The 27567-nt window shown below is 36.4% G+C and overlaps 1 protein-coding gene and 1 long non-coding RNA gene across 3 annotated transcripts in view; one reads left to right on the top strand and one right to left on the bottom strand.

The window, feature by feature from the left end:
• cdh23 (cadherin-related 23) overlaps positions 1–27567 on the bottom strand; it is a 292980-nt gene that overhangs the window by 256146 nt on the left and 9267 nt on the right. For both annotated transcript variants that reach the window (XM_048204503.1, XM_048204504.1), the window contains exon 2: positions 2650–2741. In XM_048204503.1, the coding sequence (XP_048060460.1) occupies positions 2650–2734 (85 nt within the window). In that variant the 5' untranslated portion in view covers positions 2735–2741. The remainder of the gene's footprint in view (positions 1–2649; positions 2742–27567) is intronic.
• LOC125276716 lies at positions 13031–22638 on the top strand. The gene is made up of 3 exons (XR_007186716.1): positions 13031–13094; positions 21442–21549; positions 21654–22638. It is a non-coding gene; the product is annotated as an uncharacterized LOC125276716 (long non-coding RNA).

The following is a 27567-nucleotide window of genomic DNA, read 5'->3' as shown; positions in this document are numbered from 1 at the left end:
AGTGCTATAGGACCTCAATGGTGTGATAAAGGTGACTGGTAGGAAACCAGTTACAATTTGAAAGTTAAAATTTGTAGACATTTTAAGAAAGAAATCATTTACCTGCTGAGAGTGTCTTGACAGTCTATGTTATTGAATGGCTAAGCCTCCAAAAAACAGTAACGATGTGGCTTTGACAGTTACAGATTTGGAAAAAAAAAAAAAAAAAAGGCAGGGGAAAAAGAACCCTGAGCTTTAACACAAAGAACCATTTCAGCATGAAAAGGGTTCTTTGGGGTGATGTGGTTCTAAATAGAACTGTTACTACATGTAAAGAACCTTCAAAGAACCATATTTTTTTAGAGTGTATCCTTCTGATTTGGGCAAACTGGGCAAAAAGAAAGATTTGAATAACCACTTGAATTTCTGTCCGTTTCTCACAAAAAGCTATTGAATTGCTTCAAAAGACTTAAAGTACGGTGTGCAAGTCCTATGGACTAGTTTTACTGTACTTTTATGGTCCTTTTTGGGCACTTGATAGTCTGGGTTGTGACTAAAAAACACCATATCTTGTATACTGCAATCAGTACAACTTGTGTAAATACTTGCAATACTGACGTTTTTTAATTTTTATTTTTTTTATTACAAATTATGAGAAGTTAAATGGAGACATCAGTAGCAGTATTGTTATCAGTGATACTTGCCTTCATTCATAGTACTTAGCAAAAATATGCCATTAAACAAATATTTAAATTATACCATCTTCATAGTGTTTCTATGTTAATTTAGAGTTTTGATGTTAAATTATGTATTACAATATAAAAATATATTAAAAATGTTAAAGTCAGGTGCAATTAATTACAGAAAATGTGTACTTAATTAGGTTTTTTTTTAACTGATTGACAGCACTAATTAAAAGTCTTCTGAAGCTGTACAGTAGTTGAAATGTAGGTTATTATTCACTGGAAATCATGCATTTACAAAATATAAAATAGTTCTGAAGTGCCATGAGAGTCTGTTTGAAGAGGTGAATAATGCAAATGCACACAACGCTATCATATGGCTTCAGAAGACTTGGAATATAGCACACAAGCTATATGAATTTCTTTTTATGATACTTTTATGATGTTTTTTGTCCTTGTGAGAGCTTGACAGTCACGGTCATTGTGAAAAAGTTTGGATAATGACAGAATTTTCTTTTTTGTGAACTATTCCTTTAAACTCTCTCTCTCTCTCTTTTGGGCGAGGAGTGTTTAACATTCAGTCCTGAGTTGTTCAGGGGTTCAGGGCTCAAACTCCCTCCCTAATTTACCTCCATTTCATTTAACCCTCAAAACCCTGAACCAATCACAGAGAGCTAATAACCATGAGAGAACAGCTCCCACAGGACCTATGAGAGACAGAGAGGAGCGAGGCAGATTCATGAAGAAAGATGGAGTGTGTAAATGATTGAGAGAGGTTCAGCAAAAAGAAAGGACGCAGACAGGAAAAGGAAGAAGAGGGCAGTGAATTATAAACTCCTCTGGACTGATGTTAAGCGGCAGCGACAGTGTCTTGTTAAATGTGCCGCCGCAGATCGCAGGTGTCCAACACACACACACGCAAACAGTGAGGAATGATAGACAGGTGTGAGAGAACAGTGATGGAGTGAGATGTCTGAGAAAAGACAGGACATGAGGGCTGATAGAAGGACAACAGGAAGGTAATGAGAGCATGCTGAAAAATGAGAGAAACAGATGAGAGTGACACAGAAGAGGGACCGTTGTCAGCACAATCAGAGTTTTAATCTTAAAGTCTGAGAGACACATTTGACCCGTGAGCAACAAGTTAGTGGAGGACTTAAGATGGGCGGGGTGTGATGCCACAGGGCTCATGAATATTAATTAGTCACTGCCGATGTTGTTATATCATTAATATTCATGAGCCAAGCCATCACCTCAGGTTTACATAAACGGGTCTTATTCTTCTTAGACGTCACACACTGATTTAACGCTTCTTTGGATATTTTTTACATTCACTTTTAATAAGGAATGTCAATTTAACACATTAATTAGGTATAATTACTTATGAAAAAACTGATGAAAAATGAACGCATTGATGCTAAATTAACAATTTAGCAGGACATGGATGTGTTCCTGAGTTCAAAGACAGCTAGATGGAGTGCAATTCTATGGAACAGAATGAAAACAAGAATCCCAAGATACGCGGTGCCATAAAAATACAGCGGTCATGTTCCAAGATGCTGAAAAAAAAAGTAAAAAATGTTCATCTGACATTTGCACAGACAAACATTGTAAAGAACTGCACAGACGGAATGCTAGAACAGAAATTTGATGAAAAATACAGTAACAACAGTAATATTGTGAAATAATATTTCTGTTTACTTAAGAAACTGTGTGTGTGTGTGTTCGTACAGTTATCTTTGTGAGGACCAGTTTGAGTTCTAGGCCATCAGAGTGAGGACAAAGTGAGCAAAGTGAGGACATTTTGGCCAGTCCTCACTTTCTGACACCCCTTTAAAGGACTGTTTGAGGGTCAAGACTTGGTTTTAGGGTTAAAGTTAGGGTTAGGCACTTAGTTGTGATGGTTAAGGTAAGGACGGGGTTGCAATATTTCAATGAATGTCCTTCACAAAGATAGTCATACAAACATGCGTATGTGTGTCATTACCTTCAGAAAATGTGTGTAACAGCAATAAGGAGAGGAGCAACTTGACCAAAGTCATCTTGCCTCCAGAATCTTCACACCACGACATCTCCAACCTGCAACACACAAACACAGGGTAAGAACACGATCACCAATGCATTCAGAGTGGCATCATGAAAAACAGTCACAACTGTTTAGTGCTACTAGTGTTTCAGAAATTACACACTGGACCTTTGTGTACTGGTATTGAACAGTCAAGCCTTTGTGATTAATAAAATTCTATGACATTAGTAGAAACAAAGCACAGCTGGTAATCGACATCTGTGCTGTGAAATCCATCTCTCTAAATAAATAATGTATGCTTCATGTTGAGGGTTGCAATGTCTCCAGGTGAACCTCATTACAAGTTCATTGCTCCTGATGTAAACATTTGATATGCAAATGCAATCATTGTCTGGTTCCTGATAAACTGTAAAAAGCTGCATGAATCTCAGTGAGGAAAAATTATACATCGGTGGCTACAGAAATTAACTTTAAAATGTGAGTCAAATACTATGTGTCCAAATAAAAATCCAAATTCTTTCTCAAAAAAATGTAGTGGTTGTTCAGTTTGCATCAGTTTTCAGGGGTTAGACATTTAATTTTGGGTCCGGTTCTCAATATTTAAAAATAAACTCCAAAATCTTATACATGCAGCTACAATACAACAAATGCATGAGAAGAGTTTTCTTTTGCATCAATAAAGGCTACATTCACACTGTCAGTTTTTGGGATGCATTTACTAACAGGTGTGAGCCTGTTCAAAAAGCAACATACAGAAGTGTCTCGAATACTGTCTGTATGAATGGGCAATGGGAGTCAAGCCCGTATTCTCTTACTAGTAACCATAGGAACAGCGACTGAAGTAGTATGAATGATGGCAACGTCCATAAAACTTATAACATTTGATTAGACAAGAGTCCAATCGAGCCGCGACTTCATCCATCAAATCTTCATTAACCAACAACAGCTTTTATATCTGGGTGGAGAGTGAAGCATTTGAGCTGCGAACACAAAACTGACGAGGAGCAGCTCCGGTGGAGAAGAGTGACTGGATCTAAAACCTTCAGATGACATACAGCTCATATCTCCGTCACTGTTACTGAAAGCGAAACCACAAACGAAAACCCACAACACAGAGTAGACACACACAGGGCCGGACTGGGACAAAATTTCAGGCAGGGAAAACTTGCACTAAACCCTGTTTTTTCTATGGCCATTAGTGTTGTCACAATACTGGAATTTCAAACTTCGATGCGATACCTTGAAAAATATCGATATTCGATACCATTTTCGATAACACAGGGAAAACTGCCATACCGTTGTACAGATAATTTGAAAATCAGAAAATTATCTCTTTTTTTTTTTGATAATTTGGGGCTTTTTGTTGTACTAGCTTACACATAGCACAAGGAGGCTTTATTTAAAGGTGCCCTAGATTATGTTTTTAAAAGATGTAATATAAGTCTAAGGTGTCCCCTGAATGTGTCTGTGAAGTTTCAGATCAAAATACCCCATAGATTTTTTTTAATTAATTTTTTTATCTGCCTATTTTGGGGCATCATTATAAACGCGCCGATTTTATGCTGCGGCCCCTTTAAATCCCGTGGTCCACGCCCACAGAGCTTGCGCTTGCCTTGAACAGTGCCCTAACAAAGTTTACACAGCTAATATAACCCTCAAAATGGATCTTTACAAAGTGTTCGTCATGCATGCGGCATGCATGCGTCGGATTATGTGAGTATTGTATACTGTTATATTGTTTACTTCTGATTTTGAATGAGTTTGATAGTGCTCCGTGGCTAACGGCTAATGCTACTCTGTTGGAGAGATTTATAAAGAATGAAGTTGTGTTTATGAATTATACAGACTGCAAGTGTTTAAAAATGAAAATAGCGACGGCTCACTTGTCTCCGTGAATACAGTAATAAACAATGGTAACTTTAACCACATTTAACAGTACATTAGCAACATGCTAACGAAACATTTAGAAAGACAGTTTACAAATATCACTAAAAATATCATGTTATCATGGATCATGTCAGTTATTATTGCTCCATCTGCCATTTTTCGCTATTGTTCTTGCTTGCTCTGATGATTTGGTTGTGCACATCCAGACGTTAATACTGGCTGCCCTTGTCTAATGCCTTTTATAATGTTGGAAATGTGGGCTGGCATATGCAAATATTGGGGCGTACACCCCGACTGTTACGTAACAGTCTGTGTTATGTTGAGATTCGCCTGTTCTTCGGAGGTCTTTTAAACAAATGAGATTTATATAAAAAGGAGGAAACAATGGAGTTTGAGACTCACTGTATGTCATTTCCATGTACTGAACTCTTGTTATTTAACTATGCCAAGATAAATTCAATTTTTCATTCGAGGGCACCTTTAAACAACTGAACTACGTTTACAAAAAAAAAGACAAGTAAACAGTAATAAAATTAGAACAAATTGCAAATGATAGCACAAATAATAAATAAATAAAATAGAATAAAGAGACAAATGAAATAAACATGGTTTTAAGTTTTTCAGGTGGGTCTAACAGTAGGGTTCAGGTAAGAACTAATACAGAAATGAAAGTAAAAATGAAATACAGATTCATGCCTATAATTAAAGTTACAAAAGTTTTTCAGTCAAGAGCAGCGAGTGACTTTCTCTTTTTTTCTTTGATTAACTTCTAAACAGGTTTAGTAGGCTGCTGTCACTTTAAGAGCTTATGTATGGATCCAATATACTGTTACACTGTTACTGTTATATAAGTATATACGTTCCAAAACTGACTGTATTTACCTGAATACTCAGAAAGATGGACATTTTGACATAATTTTGTATGTATTTGACCGTTTAATCACAATAAGCCACGAAAAAGTGGCTTTGGTCAATTTGGTTCTCGCAAGCTTTTGAGTGGCTTTATGAGAGCACCGCTTTTATAGATCAGTGGTGCACCCACTTAAATTGTGTGAGCATGAAACCTGTGCGAATAACTAAAATTATGCACAATACAAACACTTTTCAACCGGAGAGAATGAGACAAGTGACAGTGCTTGTCCACTGGTGCGAAGCAAGCGGAGCAGAGTGAGCGTTTTTAGTTAATTCCTATTGAAGTTGAGTTTCACGCACGCTCCATAAGAATGAATTGAAAACGCTCGCTCTGCACCGCGCCAGTGGACACGACCCGGAGAAGGCGGGTGTGTGTCAGTTCACCGTCAAAGAGAGGAGAGAGCGAGAATGCGCAGCTGATATCGATACTGCAGAAAAGTAGTATTGGAACCATTTCAGATATCGATACTAGGGGTGGGACAAAATATCGATATGGCAATATATCGTCGTCCTTCTCTGTGCAGACAGCAGTGTGAGTAAAGTAGATGGCCCAGCCACGTTTAAAGGCGCTCTAAGCGATTTGACGCGTTTTTAGGCCCAATTTTTTTTTTGTCACATACCGCAAACATCTCCTCACTATGCGCTAGCTGCCTGTCCCCTGAACACACTGTAAAAAAAACGCAGTCTCTGTAGTCGCCACAAGCTCCGAAAACTGCAATAAAAACAAATTGGTGCAGCTTGGACCACTTAGCATAATAAACATGCTCCAGCCAATAACCGACAAGCAGCGTCAATACGCAAGCTACTTACATTTTAAATGCGCGTTCATGACTGTTTCAGGAAGCACGGAGGGGAGGGCCAGGAGGAGTAGGAGGAAGGGTCTAGCTAGCCTCTGTTTTGTTTGACAACACTTCGAACGTCAACAGGAAGTTACTCCGCTCAGAATCGCTTAGAGCGCCTTTAAGTTCAAAGTCTTGACGCACTTTTATACCATTGATGTGACAAACGTAGACATCTTTGACGTTCTTCACCGAGCGCTTAGATATACACGGGAGCGTTTGAAAGCATATATTAGGGATCCGCTGATAGACGCCTGCTTTCAAACGCTCCCGTGTATATCTAAGCGCTTGAAGAACGTCAAAGGGTCTGTTTGCACCTGGTCACTTCATGCATTTTATCTGATCGGATAGCTATCTGATCGTGAAAAGACCAGGTCTAAATGCCTAAAAAACGCATTTGAGACGGATTTAAATCCAATCGCTCAAACCACTTCAGGAGATGGTCTGGGATGCATTCCAGTCAAAACTGTCTATGCATCAGTCTAAATGCATCTGGTTGTTGAAACTACATATGTAAATTTTACTTCTCCCAAAAATACTAAAACTGAAACATGCGAGAGTCGGATATGACAACGCTACTGCATCACACATCGCCGCAGATCTCTTCAGCAAGCTGACGCGCAAACTGCCGCATATGAAAGTGAAAGTAAGTCGCAGACGCATAACACACAATTATCTTCATTAAAAGTAATGAGACCTTATACCAGTGCTGTTGCCGCTCTCTCCTATTGCAGTCTTTGATTTTGAAATTAACTGATGGTCAATAAAATGCACCTCATATTTCTTGCTTTCGGTGACGTGAACTCTATTAAATGTACATATAAGATCGGATTTATCTGTTAACCTGCACTTAACCTTTTCACGTGCATTTTGTTTTCATATTAAGACCAATATCGCGATGTATCGTTATAGGATTGTCTAGCGATATATCGATTATCGCAGAATCGCTGACTCGCGATATTATCGTTATCGTGAGCCATTTATCGTGATCGTATCGTATCGTGAGGTACCCTCCGATTCCCACCCCTAATCGATACAGCTATTTTCGATCTGTTCAGATATAGATACTATACTATCGATATATTTTATACATATATATTTTTAAATTGCCTATCAAAATTAGTACACAACTACATCAAGACAATATCTTTATAGAATAATCCTAAGAATGAACATGTTACTGCATTTTTATTACTAACATTTTTGTGCACAGAGCGCAGGTTTTCTGAGAATTGCGAAAATTTACGGGTATGAGTTTGGTTTTAGAATGCAGTCGTCACTCCCGTAAATAACTGAACTGTGTGTGAACGTAACCATATTAAGGACTCAAATACAGGACTGACAACCTTATTCTGCTGCTTTGTGAATGTGGCCACAGCCATTTTTGATTTTTCTATATAAAACCTCACTATAGCTAGTGGGCAAAAAGTTAATTTCGTACCCTGGTGAACACCCTTAAGAGTAACTCTTTTGCTGGCAGCGGAGCGTGAGCAAAATAACTTAATTTGAAGACAAAAGGCATCATTTGCTAGCTCGTAGTGTTTCACACCCTGTTAAACATGAAAGCTGCTGTTTCAAAATGATTTTATGCCTTTGATTCTTTTAGCTTTGATATACAAGCAGTATAGCAGTTTGAGATGTTTAAGTATTTGTGCTGCATTTCGCAATCTGTCAACAATCTCAACATGATTTTTTTTTTTTTTTTTTTTGCCAAACTGTGCAGCCCTACATTCAAATATACACATCAACACAAGCTGCATTTCTTCTGAAAAGACTTTCTCCCAAGTATTTTGCAAGCTAAAAGCACTTTCAGTAGGTAAAGTCAATGAATAGACAATACTGCTTGAAAAGAGGGGTATTATATTGACAGTATTAATGATTAATAGGCATATAATTTATGCATTAAAAAGAAGAATAGTTTTACACTTGCTCAAGTGAGGAGGAGGGTTCACTCAACAAGGAATTCCCACAGAGTAAAGTACTCACACACACTTGAGCTAATCGTTTGCTGCTAATCATCTCACCAGCATCTCTCTCTCTCTCTCTCTCTCGCTCTCTCGCTCTCTCGCTTTCTCTCCCTCTGAGGAAAAATAAATAAATGAAATAAATAAGTGTCTGAGTGAGAAGAGTGAAAATGATATTTACAAGGGAGCTGATGTGATGAGCGACTTAATTACAGCAACTGTAAGGTCGAAATTAATGATGTATAATCACGTCGCGTACAACCTCAGTTTAATTAGGCTAATTACCGTGCTGGGATTGGCTGAGCTTGTTTGTTTTGCTGGTATTTACTGTTAATGCTGCGGCGTTAAAGGTGTCCACAGGGATGGAGATAAGATACTATCTAATTCTCTCACTATTCTAGGAAACCAATCAAATGGAAGTTTAGCCCAGCGTCTTAGGATTTAATTCCAAATTGAGAAAAAGCCCAAGCAAGAAGCCCATCTAGCACTGGATCTCCTGGTGGAGTGATTTGCACATTTTTTGTTATAATAGTTATAATCACTATTAATCACATACTGGTGTCAATATTAATGACATGTATCAATAATAAACATCCAATCAAAGATAATTCAAAAGACATTACATTATTGTGTTAGGCAGGTAAATCGTTGACTATTGGACACATTAGTCACAATAGTCACATTTTTTAAGATTTTGTCTCAAGTTTTAAAAAAAAAAAAAGGTTAATCTTTAAAAATTGCCATTCAAGACTACAGGACCAAATTTGGACTCCACAATAGTTGCGTGATAAATGCTTAAAGGGAACCCCTGGTATTAAGACTTGTATGGCTTAATATAATGTAAATGATGTCTCTTACTGAAATATGTAGTAGAAAACCCATGAAAGATTTGTTATTTAAAAAATTCATGACATATTTGGACAATGGGGGGCGCAATTTTGTTCAGGTGCACAGTGCGTTCTATGTCGATGACGTCAAACGGTTGCACTCTGTGAGCTACTGACACTACCCTGTTGCTATTTTTACCACAACACAACTCGGAATATAATATACAATGCCACATTGTGCAGTTTTTGGTTGTAATTTTCAGTCGATGAGCCACAAGAGAAGCGTTCTAAGTCTTTACTGCTTTACTAGCGATAAGAGGAGAAAAGAATGGGAAGTTGTGAAGAATGTGGACGAATAAAACTTCCTAACTGCTTCTTTGTTCTCTCCACTTTAGCCCTGGTGCCTTTGATACTTTTTATCTGTATGTTTTGGTAATCTAGTAACACATACAACCGCAGGGTTCCTTTTAAAACTCGATCGGCCTTTTCAATTTGAACCAGAGTGCAAAATTAGTCGAAGACATGCAATGTCTCTGTGGCAATTCGAACTACTGTTGTATGACTGACGTGTAAAAATTGTCTGAATGCATTAAACACAGTATAACATGCTAAGAAGATGCTACTGTTTTATGCTATCACAGATATCTTGTGCATCACAGCGCACACAAGCTTTGAGGCAGTCTGTCTCAATCGAGATATTATAGGCTGCCCACAACATTTGGTTAAAGCCTAAGCTTATATCCATCGCCAACTGTAAGCTGTTTCAGCTGTGGTCTACTAAAAGCCTCAAAGTCATCAAGGCTAAAGTGAAGAGAACAAAGTTGCAGATATTTAGGAAGTTTCATTCGTCCACATTCTTCACAACTTCCCATTCTTTTCTCCTTTCATCGCTAGTAAAGCAGTGAAGACTTGCATCACTTCTCTTGTTGCCCTTCGACTGAAATTACAACCAAAAGCTGCACAATGTGGCATCGTATATTATATTTCGAGTTGTGTTGCGGTAAAAATAGCAACAGGGTAGTGTCAGTAGCTCAGTGAGTGCAACCATTTGACGTCATCGACGTAGAACGCACAAAATGGCACCCCCCATTATCCAAATATGTCATGTATTTTTTAAATAACGTAAAATTTTCATGGGTTTCCATATTTCAGTAAGAGACATCATTTACGTTATATTTAGCCATACAAGTCTTCATACCAGGGGTTCCCTTTAAGTGAGAAGGTATTTGGGTGTGTTGGCAGAACTTGATCTACCTTCTCAGTATCCATGATGGGATTCATTATTCAGAGGATCTACCTCACCCATGGTGTGTCTGTCTGTCTGTCTGTCTGTCTATCTATCTATCTATCTATCTCTCTCTCTCTCTATCTATCTATCTATCTATCTTCCAAAGGAGTGTTTGTAAAAGCTCAGTCCTCACAGTTTGCGTCTAATATAAAAAAAAGTATTTGTTTTCAGCTAAGTAAATTACAGTCAAACTGGAAAAGCACACGTCTTCTGTTTGTCCCTGTAGACTCAGTGGCAGGGCACATACTCAACAAAAATACATGAACGTTGCAACAAAATGAAATGAGCAAGCTGCATATTATAATGTTTTGGTTAGCATGGCAATCCCTGGTGTGGAATTTGAGCAACAACCTTGGCAGTGAATTGCATTTTGAGAGAAACTGAAGAGACACAAAAAAGAGGAAGAGAAAGAGAGAGTGAGGGAAGGAGAAATAGTCGCATTTGTTTTCATTTGGCGTCTTGCAGTTTCCTGGGTGATATAATAAAAGAGTTCCCTGGCGTCATATAGCAGCACAAACCCTCTCAGTCCACTGTGTATCTGAACATTCTGCCACTGGAAAAGTGCTGTCACATGGGCCCAATACAACTGCTTCTGCTCCAGGGAAATCCAAACAATATATGATGCTTATGCTTTCTGTGAATAGGCATACGGTTTCAGAACAATGTAAAGTATGTAATGAATGTTTAATGGATGTAATACATCTCAAACATAGCCTACTGTAATATTCAATAAAAATGCTAGTAGGATGTGGGAGCACTGCTACAAAAAAAATGTGTTTGTAATGAAATACTAGCTGATCTGAATGATATATACTTAAATAATAAATGTACTAAACTACTATTTTTTTCAATAATTTATTTTTTAAAAAAGCATCATGTTATCATCTTGTAAATATTTAATTGTTTTTTATTAATTTTATTTAATGAAATTGTGTAGACTTTATAGACTTTTCAATCAAATAATTAGCCTAGCTAAAACAGATATATTTAACAAAATTAATTAGCCTACTTCCAGTTTATTTGTCACATTAACAACTTTAATAATATATAAGAATTATATAAATTATTTTCCTATAAGAGTAGATAATTACAATAATTTCATTTTTTAAGAGAAAAAAAAACAATTAAATATAAAAAAAAATACCTTTTATATTACAACTCAGAGAGGGCCATAAATAATAATAATATATTTAATATTATTTAAGTTAATAAGTTAATATATTTACCTTTGTGCATGTTAAACAACAGAAAGGATTCAGGGCTACATCTCTTTCAGCTCAGGAGCAATGCAGGGCCCTATAATTTCCGCGATCAAGGAATCGCGGACGGAATCGCGCAATCCATTCATAAAATCGGAATTTACTATATAACGCGGAATGTCACGGAATTTGTCAAATTTTTGATGAATGAATTAAAAGCAGGTCAGTACACTTAAATTAAATCGCAATATAGACTAGTGTCTGTGAATATTAAACCGCAAAAAGACTATTTAAACATGAATCCTGCATACCTGTGTGACTCTGAAATGAATGATGCGGAAGCGCAGTTTCATTTACCTCACACCGCCTCACACACAATCGCGCGGGCGCACGCACGCTGAAGCACATGCGACGCTCGCAGTGTTTTCGTCCTCTGTCGCCTCACTATATGAACGCACAAATTCATCTCCAGAGCTGCTCTGAAAGTCACTTCATCAGCATTTAACCGCTTCGTTTGAGAAAAATACCGTCATAAACACAGAGAAACTCAAAGCTCTAGGCAAACCGTCAAAATAAAAGTTTGATTTAACTTGACAGAAACATATTACTGTTGTACAGTAGAATTTAGATAAATTAATTTAACAATAAATTATTAAAATATATTTTTAAACAATAATCTCAATGTTTCTTCCATGTTATAATTTTAACAGTAAAGCTCTGTTGTGCAGCACATTGTTTGACAAAAAAGTTTAATTTCATGATTAAAAGATAAATTAAATGGTATGCGTTCATTTGATTGCCAGAAAAAAATTAAATACACAACAGAACTTCTGAAAAAAAAAATCATAATTTTTTTTTTTTATAAATAAATATTGTTGTTTTTAAGAATTCAATGCTTTTTGATTATTAAAATGGAATTAAACCATTAAAATGGAATCCAGAAAACAGAATTTGGTAAAAAAAAAAAAAAAAAAAAATTTGAGGGGAAAGAATAAAACGTTTATCATGTTTTTTTTTTTGTTTTTTTTTGTTAAACTTTTATTAAATTGTTGGTAAATTGGACAAGATTCATTATTTAACCATTAAAATGGAGTCAAAAAATAAATAAAACGGAAAAAACGGAATCCAGAAAAATTTAAACGGAATTTGGGAAAAAATAAAACGGATTTCATAGGGCCCTAGCAATGCTCCTGCCATACAGTGCAAAAATAGTAAGAGTAGTATGTTAGTATGCTATTTTAAAAATATAGCCAGAAAGTAGGGCTGGATGATTAATCGAAAAGTAATCGATTCGAAACCTAAATTCAGAACCTCTAACCGACGTAATTTTCCCATGTCGGTTATTTCGGTTTTTTTAATCCTGTTAATACTTCCCCCTTAAAAACATAACTGCGTGTGTAGCCACGTGACTCCGCCCAGTCCAGTCAGTGGCATAAAAGCAAAACACGGAGGTGAACGCCGGTTCAACACATAGTGATGGCGCGCGAGCGGTGAGCCTTGCGTCTTGACTAAACTTTGTCGGTTGTATTTGTTTTATGGTTTGGACATTCAAGCGATTAGACGATCGGATGTGTATTATTATATCGAGCTACCGCGCTCGCATAGATATATACATATATCTACGCCGCGCTCGCGCAGCTGCATGTGGCACGAACACTCATACAAACAGCTGCGCAAAAACGTGAAGATCGCGCGCACACAGAGGAACGCAGAAACTTGTTGTCAGCGCTGTCCTGTGATTTATCACTAAAATAGCTTAGAAACTCAAAAGTTATAGCATCTATTTTTTCTACTTTTGAAGGAACTATTTACAACCCACAGCTTCACAATTAATAGAGAGACGGTATGACTAAATCACACACGCAATCACTACTGGCACTGTGCTAATTTATCTTTATCTGATTTACAACGAGCAGAAACCTGTAAGAAATGTTACAAACCATAGATAAAATAACTGCTGATAGTGAGCTATGATGTCAGATCACTCTTTCAACAGGAAAAAAAATATCCCACCTTAATAGTCAATCATAGGCTATTTACAGTACAAACCTTGTCAGTGAACTATGAGGGCAAAAAAAATAAATAAATCAGAAATAAAATAATCGTTCATTAATCGTAATCGAGGTAAAATGTTAATCAAGGTTTTGATTTTAGGCCATAATCGTCCAGCCCTACCAGAAAGAAAACAGTTAACAGCGTGACTCAAATAAAGGTTATATTGACCTGGAACTAAATCTGAATTGGACCCTAACTTCACTCTTTAAACATTCACCGTCATTAATAACGAATGTGTTTGCTAGTTACATCATCACAGTATGTATTGTACACTCTCTGACCACTTACATACAAACCTTCAAAAGCTCAAAACCCTAACAACATTTATGAATAAAAAACAAATGATGTATTTGATGCAGACACCAAGCAGACCCTAATAAAAACAAGGTCACAATCTGTTCTAATATGAGACAAAAAGATTAAAGAAATTTAACAAAACCAACAACCTCTAGGCCAAAAATAGTTCCCTACTTTTTTGTTGTAAAACCACTCATGTCTGGTAAAGGAAATTGAAAAAAAGGAATGTAATTCATTTTCAAGATGCTTTCAAGCAGCAAATTGGTTGATTACAGTTTGAGAGCATGTTTTAAAGTATCAAGCAAAAACTGAAGAGAACTACCAATCAATAAAAAAGGTTACTTGCCCACAGGGGTAGAGTGTGTAATCCAACTCAGCAAAAATATTTGAATTATTATTCAAACTTACTGTAATTTTACTAATGAGAAACCCACTGGGCCCTGGGGTCCACATTTCACAGAATGTGGCACTCATGACGGAGCAACCGCCCCATCATCGCATCCTAAACTAAACTGCTCCAGCCCAAAGAGACACTTTATATTCCCATTTTGATACATATTTTATATTATCACTGTTGTCATTTTTATTTAAATGTTTTTTTTTTTCATAAATCATTACTATTGGTCACCCTTTATGTCTGTCTGTGAGTTTTGCAACTATTTAACTAATTAAAAAAAGAGCTTGTGACTAAACCTCGAATCTCCATTGGATCCACAACCTGTCTGTACAACCTCATAACTGCACCCAGCCTCTAATGTGAAAGAAGTGCCGCACGCGATTTGGACCATCTCTGCTTGAAACACTATATATACACATGTATAAAGGCTAATGTTTTGTGTATTTGAAGAGCAGAGAAGTATGTTTTAGTCTAGCATTTGTCATCGGGTCACAGACAATACTGTCTTAAATAGCCTGTACATAGCACATCATCTTTAAAGGTGCCCAAGAATGCTTTTTCACAAGATGTAATATAAGTCTAAGGTGTCCCCTGAATGTGTCTGTGAAGTTTCAGCTCAAAATACCCCATAGATTTTTTTTAATTAATTTTTTTAACTGCCTATTTTGGGGCATCATTAACTATACACTGATTTTTTCAGCGCGCCGCCCCTTTAAATCGCGTGCTCCCTGCCACACGAGCTCTCGACTATATTACAGCGCATTTACAAAGTTCACACAGCTAATATAACCCTCAAATGGATCTTTACAAGATGTTCGTCATGCATGCTGTGTGCATACATCGAATCATGTGAGTAAATTATTTATTTTGATGTTTACATTTGATTCTCTATGAGTTTGAGGCTGTGCTCTGTGGCTAACGGCTAATGCTACACTGTTGGAGAGATTTATAAAGAATGAAGTTGTGTTTATGAATTATACAGACTGCAAGTGTTTAAAAATGAAAATAGCGACGGCTCTTTTCTCCGTGAATACAGTAAGAAACGATGGTAACTTTAACCTCATTTAACAGTACATTAGCAACATGCTAACAAAACATTTAGATAGACAATTTACAAATATCACTAAAAATATCATGTTATCATGGATCATGTCAGTTATTATTGCTCCATCTGCCATTTTTCACTGTTGTTCTTCCTTGCTTACCTAGTCTGTGCACAGATCCAGCCGTTAATACAGCCTTTCCTTGTCTAATGCTCGAACATGGGCTGGCATATATGCAAATATTGGGGGCGTACATATTAATGATCCCGACTGTTACGTAACAGTCGGTGTTATGTTGAGATCCGCTTGTTTTCCGGAAGTCTTTTAAACAAATGAGATTTACATAAGGAAGAGGAAGCAATGGGGTTTGAAACTCAATGTATGTCTTTTCCATGTACTGAACTCTTGTTATTCAACTATGCCAAGATAAATTCAATTTTTCATTCGAGGGCACCTTTAATAACATGAGATTTCGGAAAAAACTGAGCCTGTAAGTTGATTACAATGTAATGCGAAACACTTACTGCCTCAGATGCGGCCGTTCTAATAACAGACAAAACACGTATGTCTGAAATTGTCTGAAATTCGCTGGTCAAAAACCTTGTAACTGCATTTGAGCTTGATTTTGTTAAAATGTCAATAATGACACATGCAGGTGTCTGATAATATATAAAGCCACAATATTAACTTTGAAAAGTTTTCTGGTTTCCGTCCAACAATGACAATATATTATATACAACACCCACTGTCTTTCTTAACTCGCCACACACTCTTATAAGGACTAAAGGAACACATCTTGTGTAATTTCTTTGACGTTAAAACACTTTCTTCTATCTCAGCTTAATATGCAAAGACAACTATAAGATTTGGCAATCTAGTTGTCACGCTGCCAGCTAGTTGTGATGCTGTACACATCCTAATGCAGGTACTGTGACATGAAACACAACTTACACTTCAGTAAACAAACAGAGTATATGAGCCCAAATGTGCTGATGCAATTATGGGAGATTGCCGCATCAGCCCTGTAATATCATGTGAGTGTCATCAGTGTGCATTTGACGCTTGATCTCAATGGACTCAAAATGGGTTGCACTACATGCCACTTGAGGTGGACTGAAGGGGATGTTCACTAAGAATTACAGTAATTGTCTCCGATGACAGTGTCGTTTATTTGCATGTGCTTTGAGTTGTTTTAGCACCCAATTCAAAATGAATTATGCAAATCAGATAATGGGGCAAACATGGCCACTGTATTGGGGCTGTTTGCACAATCTGATCATAATTTGCACAGGTCAATTGACTTTTTTTCCCACAATGTCAGTACTTTGTTGTTACCTGTCTCACACCACACACACGATCGATCAGGCTACAATTACTGCTGCCATGCCCACGATCACTAGCAAATGGAGTCAAACGTTTTTTTTTACCGCCTACTTTTCACGGGTGTCAATAAAACCAAGTTAAGGGTGCTTACGTTTAGGAACCCAGCACATTTTATAATGAGTTTCATTAAGATTGAAAGCATTTATAATGAAAAGGTTTTTGCATTGAAGTATGGTGCAACTAAGTAAATTACTTGAATTACTTACGATGGAAATCTCAATACTTTATAAGGCTTTAAAATACTTCAACATAATATACACTCCCGTTCAAAAGTAAGATGTTTTAATGTTTTTGAAAGAACTTACTTACACTCAGCAAGGCTGCGTACATTTGATCAAAAATACAAAAATACATTATTATTGTGGTAAAAATATTACTATTCAAAATATATATTTAAAAAAATGGTTATGTTAAAATGCAATTTATTCCTGTCAATTCCTGTTTTTTTATTCCAAAAGCAACCTCAAAAAGGATGTTTTAAACAAATTTATAGCTTGAATAATAAACAGGGCTTTACTGAAAAATTCATACAAGTGCTTTAACAAAAACACAAGCCTCACGTTTCTGCTTATAAAATGCCAGATTTCCAAAGCAACCACTAACATCTTTATTAACTTTCTTTAGCATTTTTCTAACACAAAGAATGTTGACTTGAGAGCGACATTCATTTGAAATTCCTGTCGTGCTGCACAACACCCATAACAATCAAAAAGTGACTGCAAGAATTATTATGACCTGTATCTTTGCAGGATATTTGACTTTCCACAACACCATTTGGATTATTGGCATATAATTAGAAGTTTAATCAGTCATTATTCACAATTAAAGGTACGATAAAAACCTTGATAACCCAACAAAGCCATCTGCTGACTGTAATACGACTACTACATCAATTAACAGCATAAACAACACTATCAAGCTCAATGGGTCATAATTCTTGATGATAACGGTTGATGGCTGTTTGCAGTAAATGTATAGGAAGTTATCTTGAGTTCTTTTAAAGCCGGTAGAGCGGGTGAGATCAAATTTATCCAGCGTATCCTTTCCTTACAATGGATTCCAGTGAGATTGTGTGTGACAGGACTTAACCTCAGAGAGTACAACACTTCAATTTGTTCTCCTTTGCCCCATCGCTAAGATCAGTGCAAGCTTTACAGAGTTGCTGGTTCCACATAAGTGACCAACCTCTCATGATCTTATTATCCTGCTGTCTGCACAGGCTAATTATTTTGTGTCCTTTTCCCACAATATAATGGGATATTTCTTCTCATTCACTTCTAATGATCAGTAGCAGAGGGTGGATTTAAGCAGCTGCAGTCGCAGTGAGAGTGCTGTAGGTAATCACGGCTGTGCATTCAGTATAGCTCAACTACAATTATGATATTGCTTTTACAAATTCTATAAACAAGAAGTTAAGATTGACTAACCTATTTTTTAGAATCAAAATTGTATGTCTGATTGCTTAGAAAAGTCTATCTCTAACAAATTTGGTTATGCTAACAAACACTTTTGTAATGCCATTAAGCCAGAACGGTGATTATGTTGGAGGTCATGCAAAATACAGTGATTATGTTAATGTGATTGTGCTCATAATTAACAATCGCAGTAAAATTAGGTGGAGTACTGCAATTTTGACCGTACTATATGGTCTTGTATACGCTCACACTTCTTTATGTTCACATCATGTACTAGTGTGGCAGATTGATGACATGTGATGCTCATTTAAATATACAGCGGAATAGAAAAGGCCACATTTTACTAACGCTTACTCATGCTTAAGCTTTATGTGACAGACATTGTGTGTTTTACACTGTATAGTTTATTAGAGTGTTTTACAAGAAAAAAATATTTCACACTTTCTACTTTAACTCAGTGTTTCTTTGTAATTATATGTGAAATTTACTAGCTATTTCTGAGTAAAAATTGTTACAAAGCCAATTTTTTGTTCCAGTTTATTACAAACACCCTGTAATTGACCTATTTTATGTACACCATTCAAGTTTGTGGTCAATAAGATTTTTTCTTTTAAAGAAATTAATAGCAAGGATGCATTAAATTGATCAAAATTGACAGTAATAATAAATAAATGCAGCTTTTTATTAAGATATTGTGGATGAAATCTGATGGCTCATTGAGGCCTCTATTGAGAGCAAAGCCATTCAAACTCTCAAGGTCCATAAAGGTACTAAAATATATCTGAAACAGTTCATGTGAGTTCAGTGGTTCTGTCTTAAAGGATTAGTCCACTTTTAAATACACTTTTCCTGATAAATTTACTCACCCCCATGTCATCCAAGATGTTCATGTCTTTCTTTCGTCAGTCGAAAAGAAATTAAGGCTTTTTTCATCTGGTATCGTTTAAAGCCCTTGAAGCTGCACTGAAACTGTAATTTTGAATTTCAACCTGTTGGTAGCCATTGAAATCCACTGTAAGGAGAATAATCCTGGAATGTTTTCCTCAAAAACCTTAATTTCTTTTCGACTGACGAAAGAAAGACATGAACATCTTGGATGACATGGGGGTGAGTAAATTTATCAGGAAAAGTGTATTTAAAAGTGGACTAATCCTTTAATATTATAAAGTGACAAGAATACTTTTTGTGCGCCAAAAAACCAAAATAACTTTTCAACAATATCTATATGGGCCGATTTCAAAACACTGCTTCATGAAGCTTCTGAGCTTTATGAATCTTTTGTTTCGAATTAGTGATTTGGATCTCCTATCAAACGGCTAAACTGCTGAAATCACATGACTTTGGTGCTCCGAACCACTGATTCGATTCGTAAAGCTCCGAAGCAGTGTTTTGAAATCGACCCATATAGATATTGTTGAAAAGTCTTTATTTTGTTTTTTTGCCGCACAAAAAGCATTCTTGTCGCTTTATAATATAAGATAGAACCACTGTACTCACCTGAACAGTTTTAAATATGTTTTTAGTACCTTTATGGACCTTGAGAGTTTGAATGGCTTTGCTCTCATTAGAGGCCTCACTGAGTCATCGGATTTCATCAACAATATCTTAATTTGTGTTTCAAAGATGAACGAAGGTCTTACAGGTTTGGGACGACATGAGGGTGAGTACTTAATGACAGAAATTTCATTTTTGGGTGAACTAACCCTTTAATGAAGATGACTGTGTGATGAGCATCTGCGACGCTGAACTTTCTGTTTTATTTGCAGCAGTTTGCCTGCCACTTGCTGAAAAGATACTCAGCTCATCTGCAGCGATGCATGTTGCAGTAGCGCTGTCATATCTGGCTATGATGTCATATAGCCTATAACATGCTCTTACTTTTTTTTTTTTTTTTTACCATTTTGGGAGGAGTAAAATTTACATATGTGACTCCAACAACCAGATGCATTTTAACTTGTCCAGTTTCATCTGAAATGCATCTCAAACCACCTCCTGAAGGTTTGAGTGATTTAAATCGAATCGGATATAAATCAGATTTAAATCTCTCTCGAAAGCATTTCAGAGGGCATTTACACCTGGCCTTTTCACGATCCGATAGCTATCCGATCAGAGAAAATGCATGTAGCGCAGGTGGAAACATGCCCTAAGAATCCTGAACAAAAAATGAATCAGTTTCCACAAAAATATTAAGTAGCACAACTGTTTACAACATTGATAACATATTAAAATATATTCAAACAGAAAATAGTTCTTCTTTCAAAAACATTAAAAAATGTTTTAATACGAACCCAAACTTTAAGTATTACGACAAAAATGAGGATGGCTACAGGAATTGGCAAAACATTTTAAACAGGCAAATAAAACCAACAACAAAGAGATCTGCTGAATTTGCAACTACACGTTTCGTGTTGTGGGTTATGGCACAAAAGAATATTTCTTAGCGAATAATTGAAATATTAGCAAGTAGCATGTAAACGGGATTGCAGATATAAACCAATAATTTGATTATTGACAATATTTAGAATACCAAATTTATATGACATGGGTAAACCTCTTCAATCATGTTTAGATGCATTATTTCATTTATCCACTAGAATTTGTGTTTTTATGCTTTAAAATAGGTAGCCTTTAATGTCCTCCAGCATATACAGACCAGTTTGCTGGTCTCCCTCATTTTATAGAAACAACCCTTCTGGAGAGCTCAGGAAACAAATTTTATGCATATAGCATTGTACGGCATAGACATCATGTTTTAATGATGGTCAGAAACATAGATTTCTGTTCCGCCATGTTTTCAAACCCGATAATAAGCGTTAAACCTCCTCCATCTGCAGCATATGCACACCTGTGACGGAGTGGAAGAAATACGATTAAACCGTATACATGCGATTAAACTCCACATATAAGACTGTGATTATGGTTACTGTAATTATGAGCCTAATCACATTAACATAATCACAATATTCAGTGTACATGAGCTCCAACTTAATCTCATTATATGTAAACGCAGCCAGCAAGTGTGTGAATGAATGTGTGCTGCATTTAGGTGCTCAATTGTGTGTGTGTGTGTGTGTGTGTGTGTCTGAACTACACAGGCAGAATGCCAACTTGCAATACAGTAAATGCAGCAGGAGACACTACAAGACAAACACACATGTGTGAGTGTTAGCATCTTCTTGCTGTGCTTTTCACATTTATGAGAGTGAATAATGTGTTTGTGTATGTGTGTGTGTTTGGCGACCTGTAGAGACGGTAATTACTGCGACAGGATGGGGCCCCAGCGAGACGCCGTGCTGCAGTTCATCCTGTCACTATCGCTCAAGCACGTCTTCTCCTCTAGCCACAACCTTGTGAGGTCTCATCTCTGTACTCTCTTTATTTTATTTTTTATTTTTTTTATTTATTTTTTTTGTTGTTCTTACAACTTTTTTTTTATTATTTCTCTTTCTCCAACTGCAGAACTAAATGAATTAGTCTCCTGTAGAGTGAGAAAGTGGAGCAGACTAGCATGTACGTCTCTAGTGTGCATGGCTGAAACCAAGCTGAAATAGCAGGCTAGCGTCTACAGCTGAAACCAAGTTGAAATCCACCACTGATATGCTAAGTGTGAGTGGCATCACTTCACAGAAATCCATCCTTGAAAAATACCAAGAAAATCTGACAGGAACTTCAAAGCCACTTTATTGTAAAACTAATCCATTTGAATTGAATTGATTAAATAATTATTACGTTTTAAAAGGATTAAGGGAATAAATAAAAGTAAAAACGGTAAAATAAGTTCTACTGCAGTTGTGAAGTAATCAATTGAAACTATTTGCAAGTTATACTAAATATGCACACGTTCACTCTTACTGATATCTGATATGTTGAAAACGAAAACATTTCTTGTCGTCACATTCATCAGTTATGAGTTACATGAATCAAATATAAATTATACCATATTTTACACTGTATTGCTTGCATCCCTGGATATTAGTGTCAGTTCTCTCATAAAACAGTTAAATATTAATGTTTAGCTGCTACTTTCCTCATCTTTCACCTTTTAGTGTTTAATCTCGTTCTGTACACACACAGTTCAGTAAAATATGGGAGTGACAACCGCATTCTACAACCGTATTAACTCCCGAAAAATACAGGTAGTGACAACCGCATTTACAGAAATTCTATGCAGTGTGTACGGAACCGAACTGAACAACTAGTTCTTAATGACATTTTTTAACCTTCATCGGAGATGTGTCTCTCTTCTGTATGTGCGGTCAATCACAGGGAAAGCACGAGCCTTTTCTCATTCAAGTTGCCAGATCTTGCTAGAAAAATCACAATAACGTGATCCTGGGTGGAGTAACTTCCTGTTGACGTTCGAAGTGTTGTCAAACAAAACAGAGGCTAGCTAGACCCTCCCTCCTCCTCCTCCTCCTCCCCCTCCCCTCCGTGATTCCTGAAACAGTCATGAACGCGCATTTAAAATCATTCTTGTCGGTTATTGGCTGGAGCGTGTTTATTATGTTTTGTGGTCCAGGCTGCACCAGGTAGTTTTTATTGTCATTCTCAAAGCTTGTGGCGACTACAGAGACCGCGTTTTTTTACAGTGTGTTCAGGGGACAGGCAGCTAGCGGATAGTGAGGAGATGTTTGCTGTATGTGACAAAAAATGTTTTGGCCTAAAAACACGTGACATCACTTAGAGCACCTTTAAACTGCTGAAAATAACGAATGTTTTGTCACAGCAATATTACCTTGGTCACAATAACGGATACCAAACACAAGAGACGCCAGAACGTCGCTATGGTTTCCAAGCTGTCAATCATCACAATTTCGAGAGTGAGTCTTGTTCCGTACACACATGTAACGATAATTTAGGGGATTCACTCCTGCATTTAAATGCGGTTGTCACTCCTGAAACCTACAGTGTGTACGTGGCCACCCGCCTTCTTTGATTTAATTGGCCATTTGATGAGTGCTGTTAAACTGTTGAGAGAGAGCAACATAAAAACTTTTAAAACTTTGTCACCTCAATAACAAACAGAGCTGAGCATAATAGGGTGCAGGAGAGCAGCATCATATCAAATATTGAGGGACAATTTGGCTATTTCTAATTTTTGGGGAGACTTGTCCCTCTAAATGTCTGTGGTGGCTATATATCTAACATATACTCTACATTTCATACAATTATACGTATCATATCTTCTACATTTAAAATTAAAGCACATCTTAGGCCTACCTAATGCAGAGGAAGCCGCCTCTTTTCCGAGTTGCATAGATGTTGATAGTGGAAGCTAGTGTCAGAGTTAGTGACTCTAACACTTAATTTGTGTTCCGAAGATGAACTAAAGTCTTACGAGTTTGGAACGCATGAGGGTGAGTAAATGATGACAGAATTCCTATTTTTGGGTGAACTAAGCCCTTTTTGTATGGCATTTTATGTCAAATTGTCAATATGTTGTTTTTTTTTTGCATTAATTTATTAAATTCAGTATCATTAAAATTATTGAATTTCATTAAAAAGTCTAATATTAATACAATTATACAAAAAACAGCTAATTTAAATAAAGGTTGCGTTTTTCAGCCTAGTGCATCCAGAATTTTTGGTTTCGGTTTCGGCCCAGAATTTTCAATGACTTTCACAACCCATTTTACTTCTGTAATATGACATATTTACAAATGAAACAAGATATTCAACAAGACGGGGACTTGTGGCGTGATACTTGATTTTATCCAATATAATTAACTGGATTGTGAAAAAAAGTGAGGGGTTGGACTGGTGATTTTAGCCAAAATAAAGTAGATTTTAAATAAAAATTATCAAGACAAAATAATTTTTCTTCAGAATAACGTAATTGATGAATCATGACCACAAAGGTATAGAAAATAAATAGGGTCAATTTTGATTTCATTTCAATTTTTAAAACATTTCTGGTATCATTGTCTGTTATACTTCTTTAATAAATTTTCCATTCTTTTTTACAAACTGAGGGATGCCAACATCTTATTTTCTGTTAATCGACACCATTAAACCATTTCATAGAGTCTGAGTTGTATTCTATGTCCAAAATTAACCTTTTGACCACACCTGCCAATAGTAACTGAATGAAGATTTTTTTTATATATATATATATATATATATATATATATATATATATATATATAGGCTACAGTACCAAAAGTTTGAAAACTGTTATTTTAAAGAGAAATATTTCATGATATTATTGTTTTTACTGAATCAAATAAATGCAGCCTATAAATACATGTTGAGAACACTATGTATCGGTAAGTGTATATATATATATATATATATATATATATATATATTTAGCAGCCATTTGCTAAAATCATTTAAGTTCAATTTTTTCCTCATTAATGTACACACAGCACCCCATATTGACAGAAAAACACAGAATTGTTGACATTTTTGCACATTTATTAAAAAAAGAAAAACTGAAATATCACATGGTCCTAAGTATTCAGACCCTTTGCTCAGTATTTAGTAGAAGCACCCTTTTGATCTAATACAGCTATGATTATTTTTGAGAAAGATGCAACAAGTTTTTCACACCTGGATTTGGGGATCCTCTGCCATTCCTCCTTGCAGATCCTCTCCAGGCAGGTTGGATGGTAAACATTGGTGGACAGCCATTTTTAGGTCTCTCCAGAGATGCTCAATTGGGTTTAAGTCAGGGCTCTGGCTGGGCCATTCAAGAACAGTCACAGAGTTGTTGTGAAGCCACTCCTTCATTATTTTAGCTGTGTGCTTAGGGTCAAAGTATTGTCAGTTTGGCCGGACGGCCAGTTCTAGGAAGGGTTCTGGTCGTCCCAAACGTCTTCCATTTAAGGATTATGGAGGCCACTGAGCTCTTAGGAACCTTAAGTGCAGCAGAATTGCTTTGTAACCTTGGCCAGATCTGTGCCTTGCCACAATTCTGTCTCTGAGCTCTTCAGACAGTTCATTTGACCTCATGATTCTCATTTGCTCTGACATGCACTGTGAGCTGTAAGGTCTTATATAGACAAGTGTGTGGCTTTCCTAATCAAGTCCAATCAGTATAATCAAACACAGCTGGACTCAAATGAAGGTGTAGAACCATCTCAAGGATGATCAGAAGAAATGGACAGCACCTGAGTTATATATATGAGTGTCACAGCAAAGGGTCTGAATACTTAGGACCATGTGAAATTTCAGTTTTTCTTTTTTAATAAATCTGCAAAAATGTCAACAATTCTGTGTTTTTCTGTCAATATTGGGTGTTGTGTGTACATTAATGAGGAAAAAAAGTACACTTAAATGATTTTAGCAAATGGCTGCAATATAACAAAGAGTGAAACATTTAAGGGGGTCTGAATACTTTCCGTACCCACTGTACATATATATAAAGGTGAATCATTCATATTGCCTGCCAATTAAAAAAAAAAAAAAACTTTCTATGAAAGTTCAATAAAAGTGGTACTCACAATTTAAAAAACAGCACAGTCTCAGAAACCTAATGGTTCATGTGTAAAAAACGTACTTGTGAAAGATACATGCATCACAACAGTTCAAACATGCTCACCAAAGAGAAAGGAATGTGAGATTTCTGAGGTCAGAGAACATTGAGTTTTGAGTATTAAATGGTTTGTGCAGTCTAATATGTTCAACATGTATCAGTGTTGTGTGCTGTCTCTGACTTTATGTGCAGCAAAACTTTGAGGCAGGAGAGACAAGCTCACTGCGCCGACAAAATGCCTAAATCAATAACCTGTCAGAGGAGAGGAGAGCTGGAGAAGGACTGATATTCTCTCTCTTGCTCCCTCTGCCTCTATCTTTTCCTTTCTGCCTCATCCCTCTCTCCACAGAGAGTTTGTTATAGGTTTCCTGTATTATTGCATTGCAAAACAAACTGTCAGAATTCTCAGAGATGGAGAGAGAGAAAGAGAGGGCAGCTGCTGTGTTGTGAAGAGGTCCACTACTACAATAAACCCGTCAAACGGGGAAACCTGCAGCTTGTCTGACAGCATACAGGTGAAACAATACAAAGATGTAGAAGCTCTTTACTTCCAGCATCACATGCTCTGTTTATCAGAAGTGAGGTATGTTATGTCGGCGAATACAGTGTCATTTTTGAGCCATTAGCAAAATCAAATGAAGTGCCAAACCTCATGCAATTGGTTAAGAGAGAATTTGAAAATAATTTTGTATTGTGACATTTTCACAATACAATAAAATTGATGTGAAATTGGTATGTCCATTTACCAGTTGTTTCTTTAAAGTCTGGTCTACTGATAATATATTTACATTTTAAAATAGTTACTAATATTACTTTATTAGTAACTACTTTTGTTGCTGTTATCAAAATATTCATAATGCATATTATGTTTTATTGTTGAAAAAAATTACAAAAAGTGTTTAAATATCATGAATATGTTATGAAAAACATTAATGGTCTATAAAACATTTAATTGCATTATGCAAAATATATATGTACTCTATTTAACGTGCTTTGTCTTGTTTTGTTTTTTTTTCTTTTTCTTCATTAGAGGATTATAAACAGTGACATTTATGATTAAAAGATCCAAAAAAAATGGGTTTACTGTTGTTTATGTACACACACACACACACACACACACACACACACAGACAAACGTTCCCAAGGCTGCATTCTGTACATAAATACCAACAACAAGGATTTGTCACGCTGTAAAGCTAACACTGAATGGGGTATTATGACCGGCCTCCGTCAGATTATTTATGAGCGGGGCTGTAATTGAACACTGCAAATCCTACAGCTTTGAGTTATGGATGAACAGGAGAGGGCGTTCGCAAGTGTTCTCCATATGCTCCTCTCTCACGTGCACTCTTCACAAACTTTACAGATTCATACCTGCTTATTTACACAGTACAACAAAATACACACAAATGTGACACTTGTAGTCAAAACATGAAATTTAACACATCAGTTACCATTATACAGTTCTGAATCATTTAATCATTCACGGTAAATAAAAATAAAATAAGGAAACATACGTTTTCGTAGGCTATAACAATTAATCTGCTTGTGTTGAATTCATCAAGGGGCCAGGAGGCCCAAGTGGTCAGTTCATACTGTACGAGCCAAGGGTGGTCCCTTTATAGATATAACACACTTTACGAATGGAAATGCGAATAGGAACTTTTGCTATTTCTTCATCTACTTATATAACTTTCTCAAATTACTTACTTCAACTAAACACAAAGGGAGAAATCTTAAAGAACGCCTAGTGAATGAAGACTAAAACGATCCACTGAAGTAGTCATTGTGTACAAACAGAGAAAAAGATGGTTCACTGATCTTCCCTCCAGTGAGCTGTTAACCATTTTGATGGGTCACAAAGTCAAACATTTAGCGAGTTGAATTTGATAACTG

This window comes from Megalobrama amblycephala, linkage group LG10, assembly GCF_018812025.1.
Source record: "Megalobrama amblycephala isolate DHTTF-2021 linkage group LG10, ASM1881202v1, whole genome shotgun sequence".
Classification (NCBI taxonomy): domain Eukaryota; kingdom Metazoa; phylum Chordata; class Actinopteri; order Cypriniformes; family Xenocyprididae; genus Megalobrama; species Megalobrama amblycephala.
This window is presented reverse-complemented; position numbering and strand designations above follow the sequence as displayed.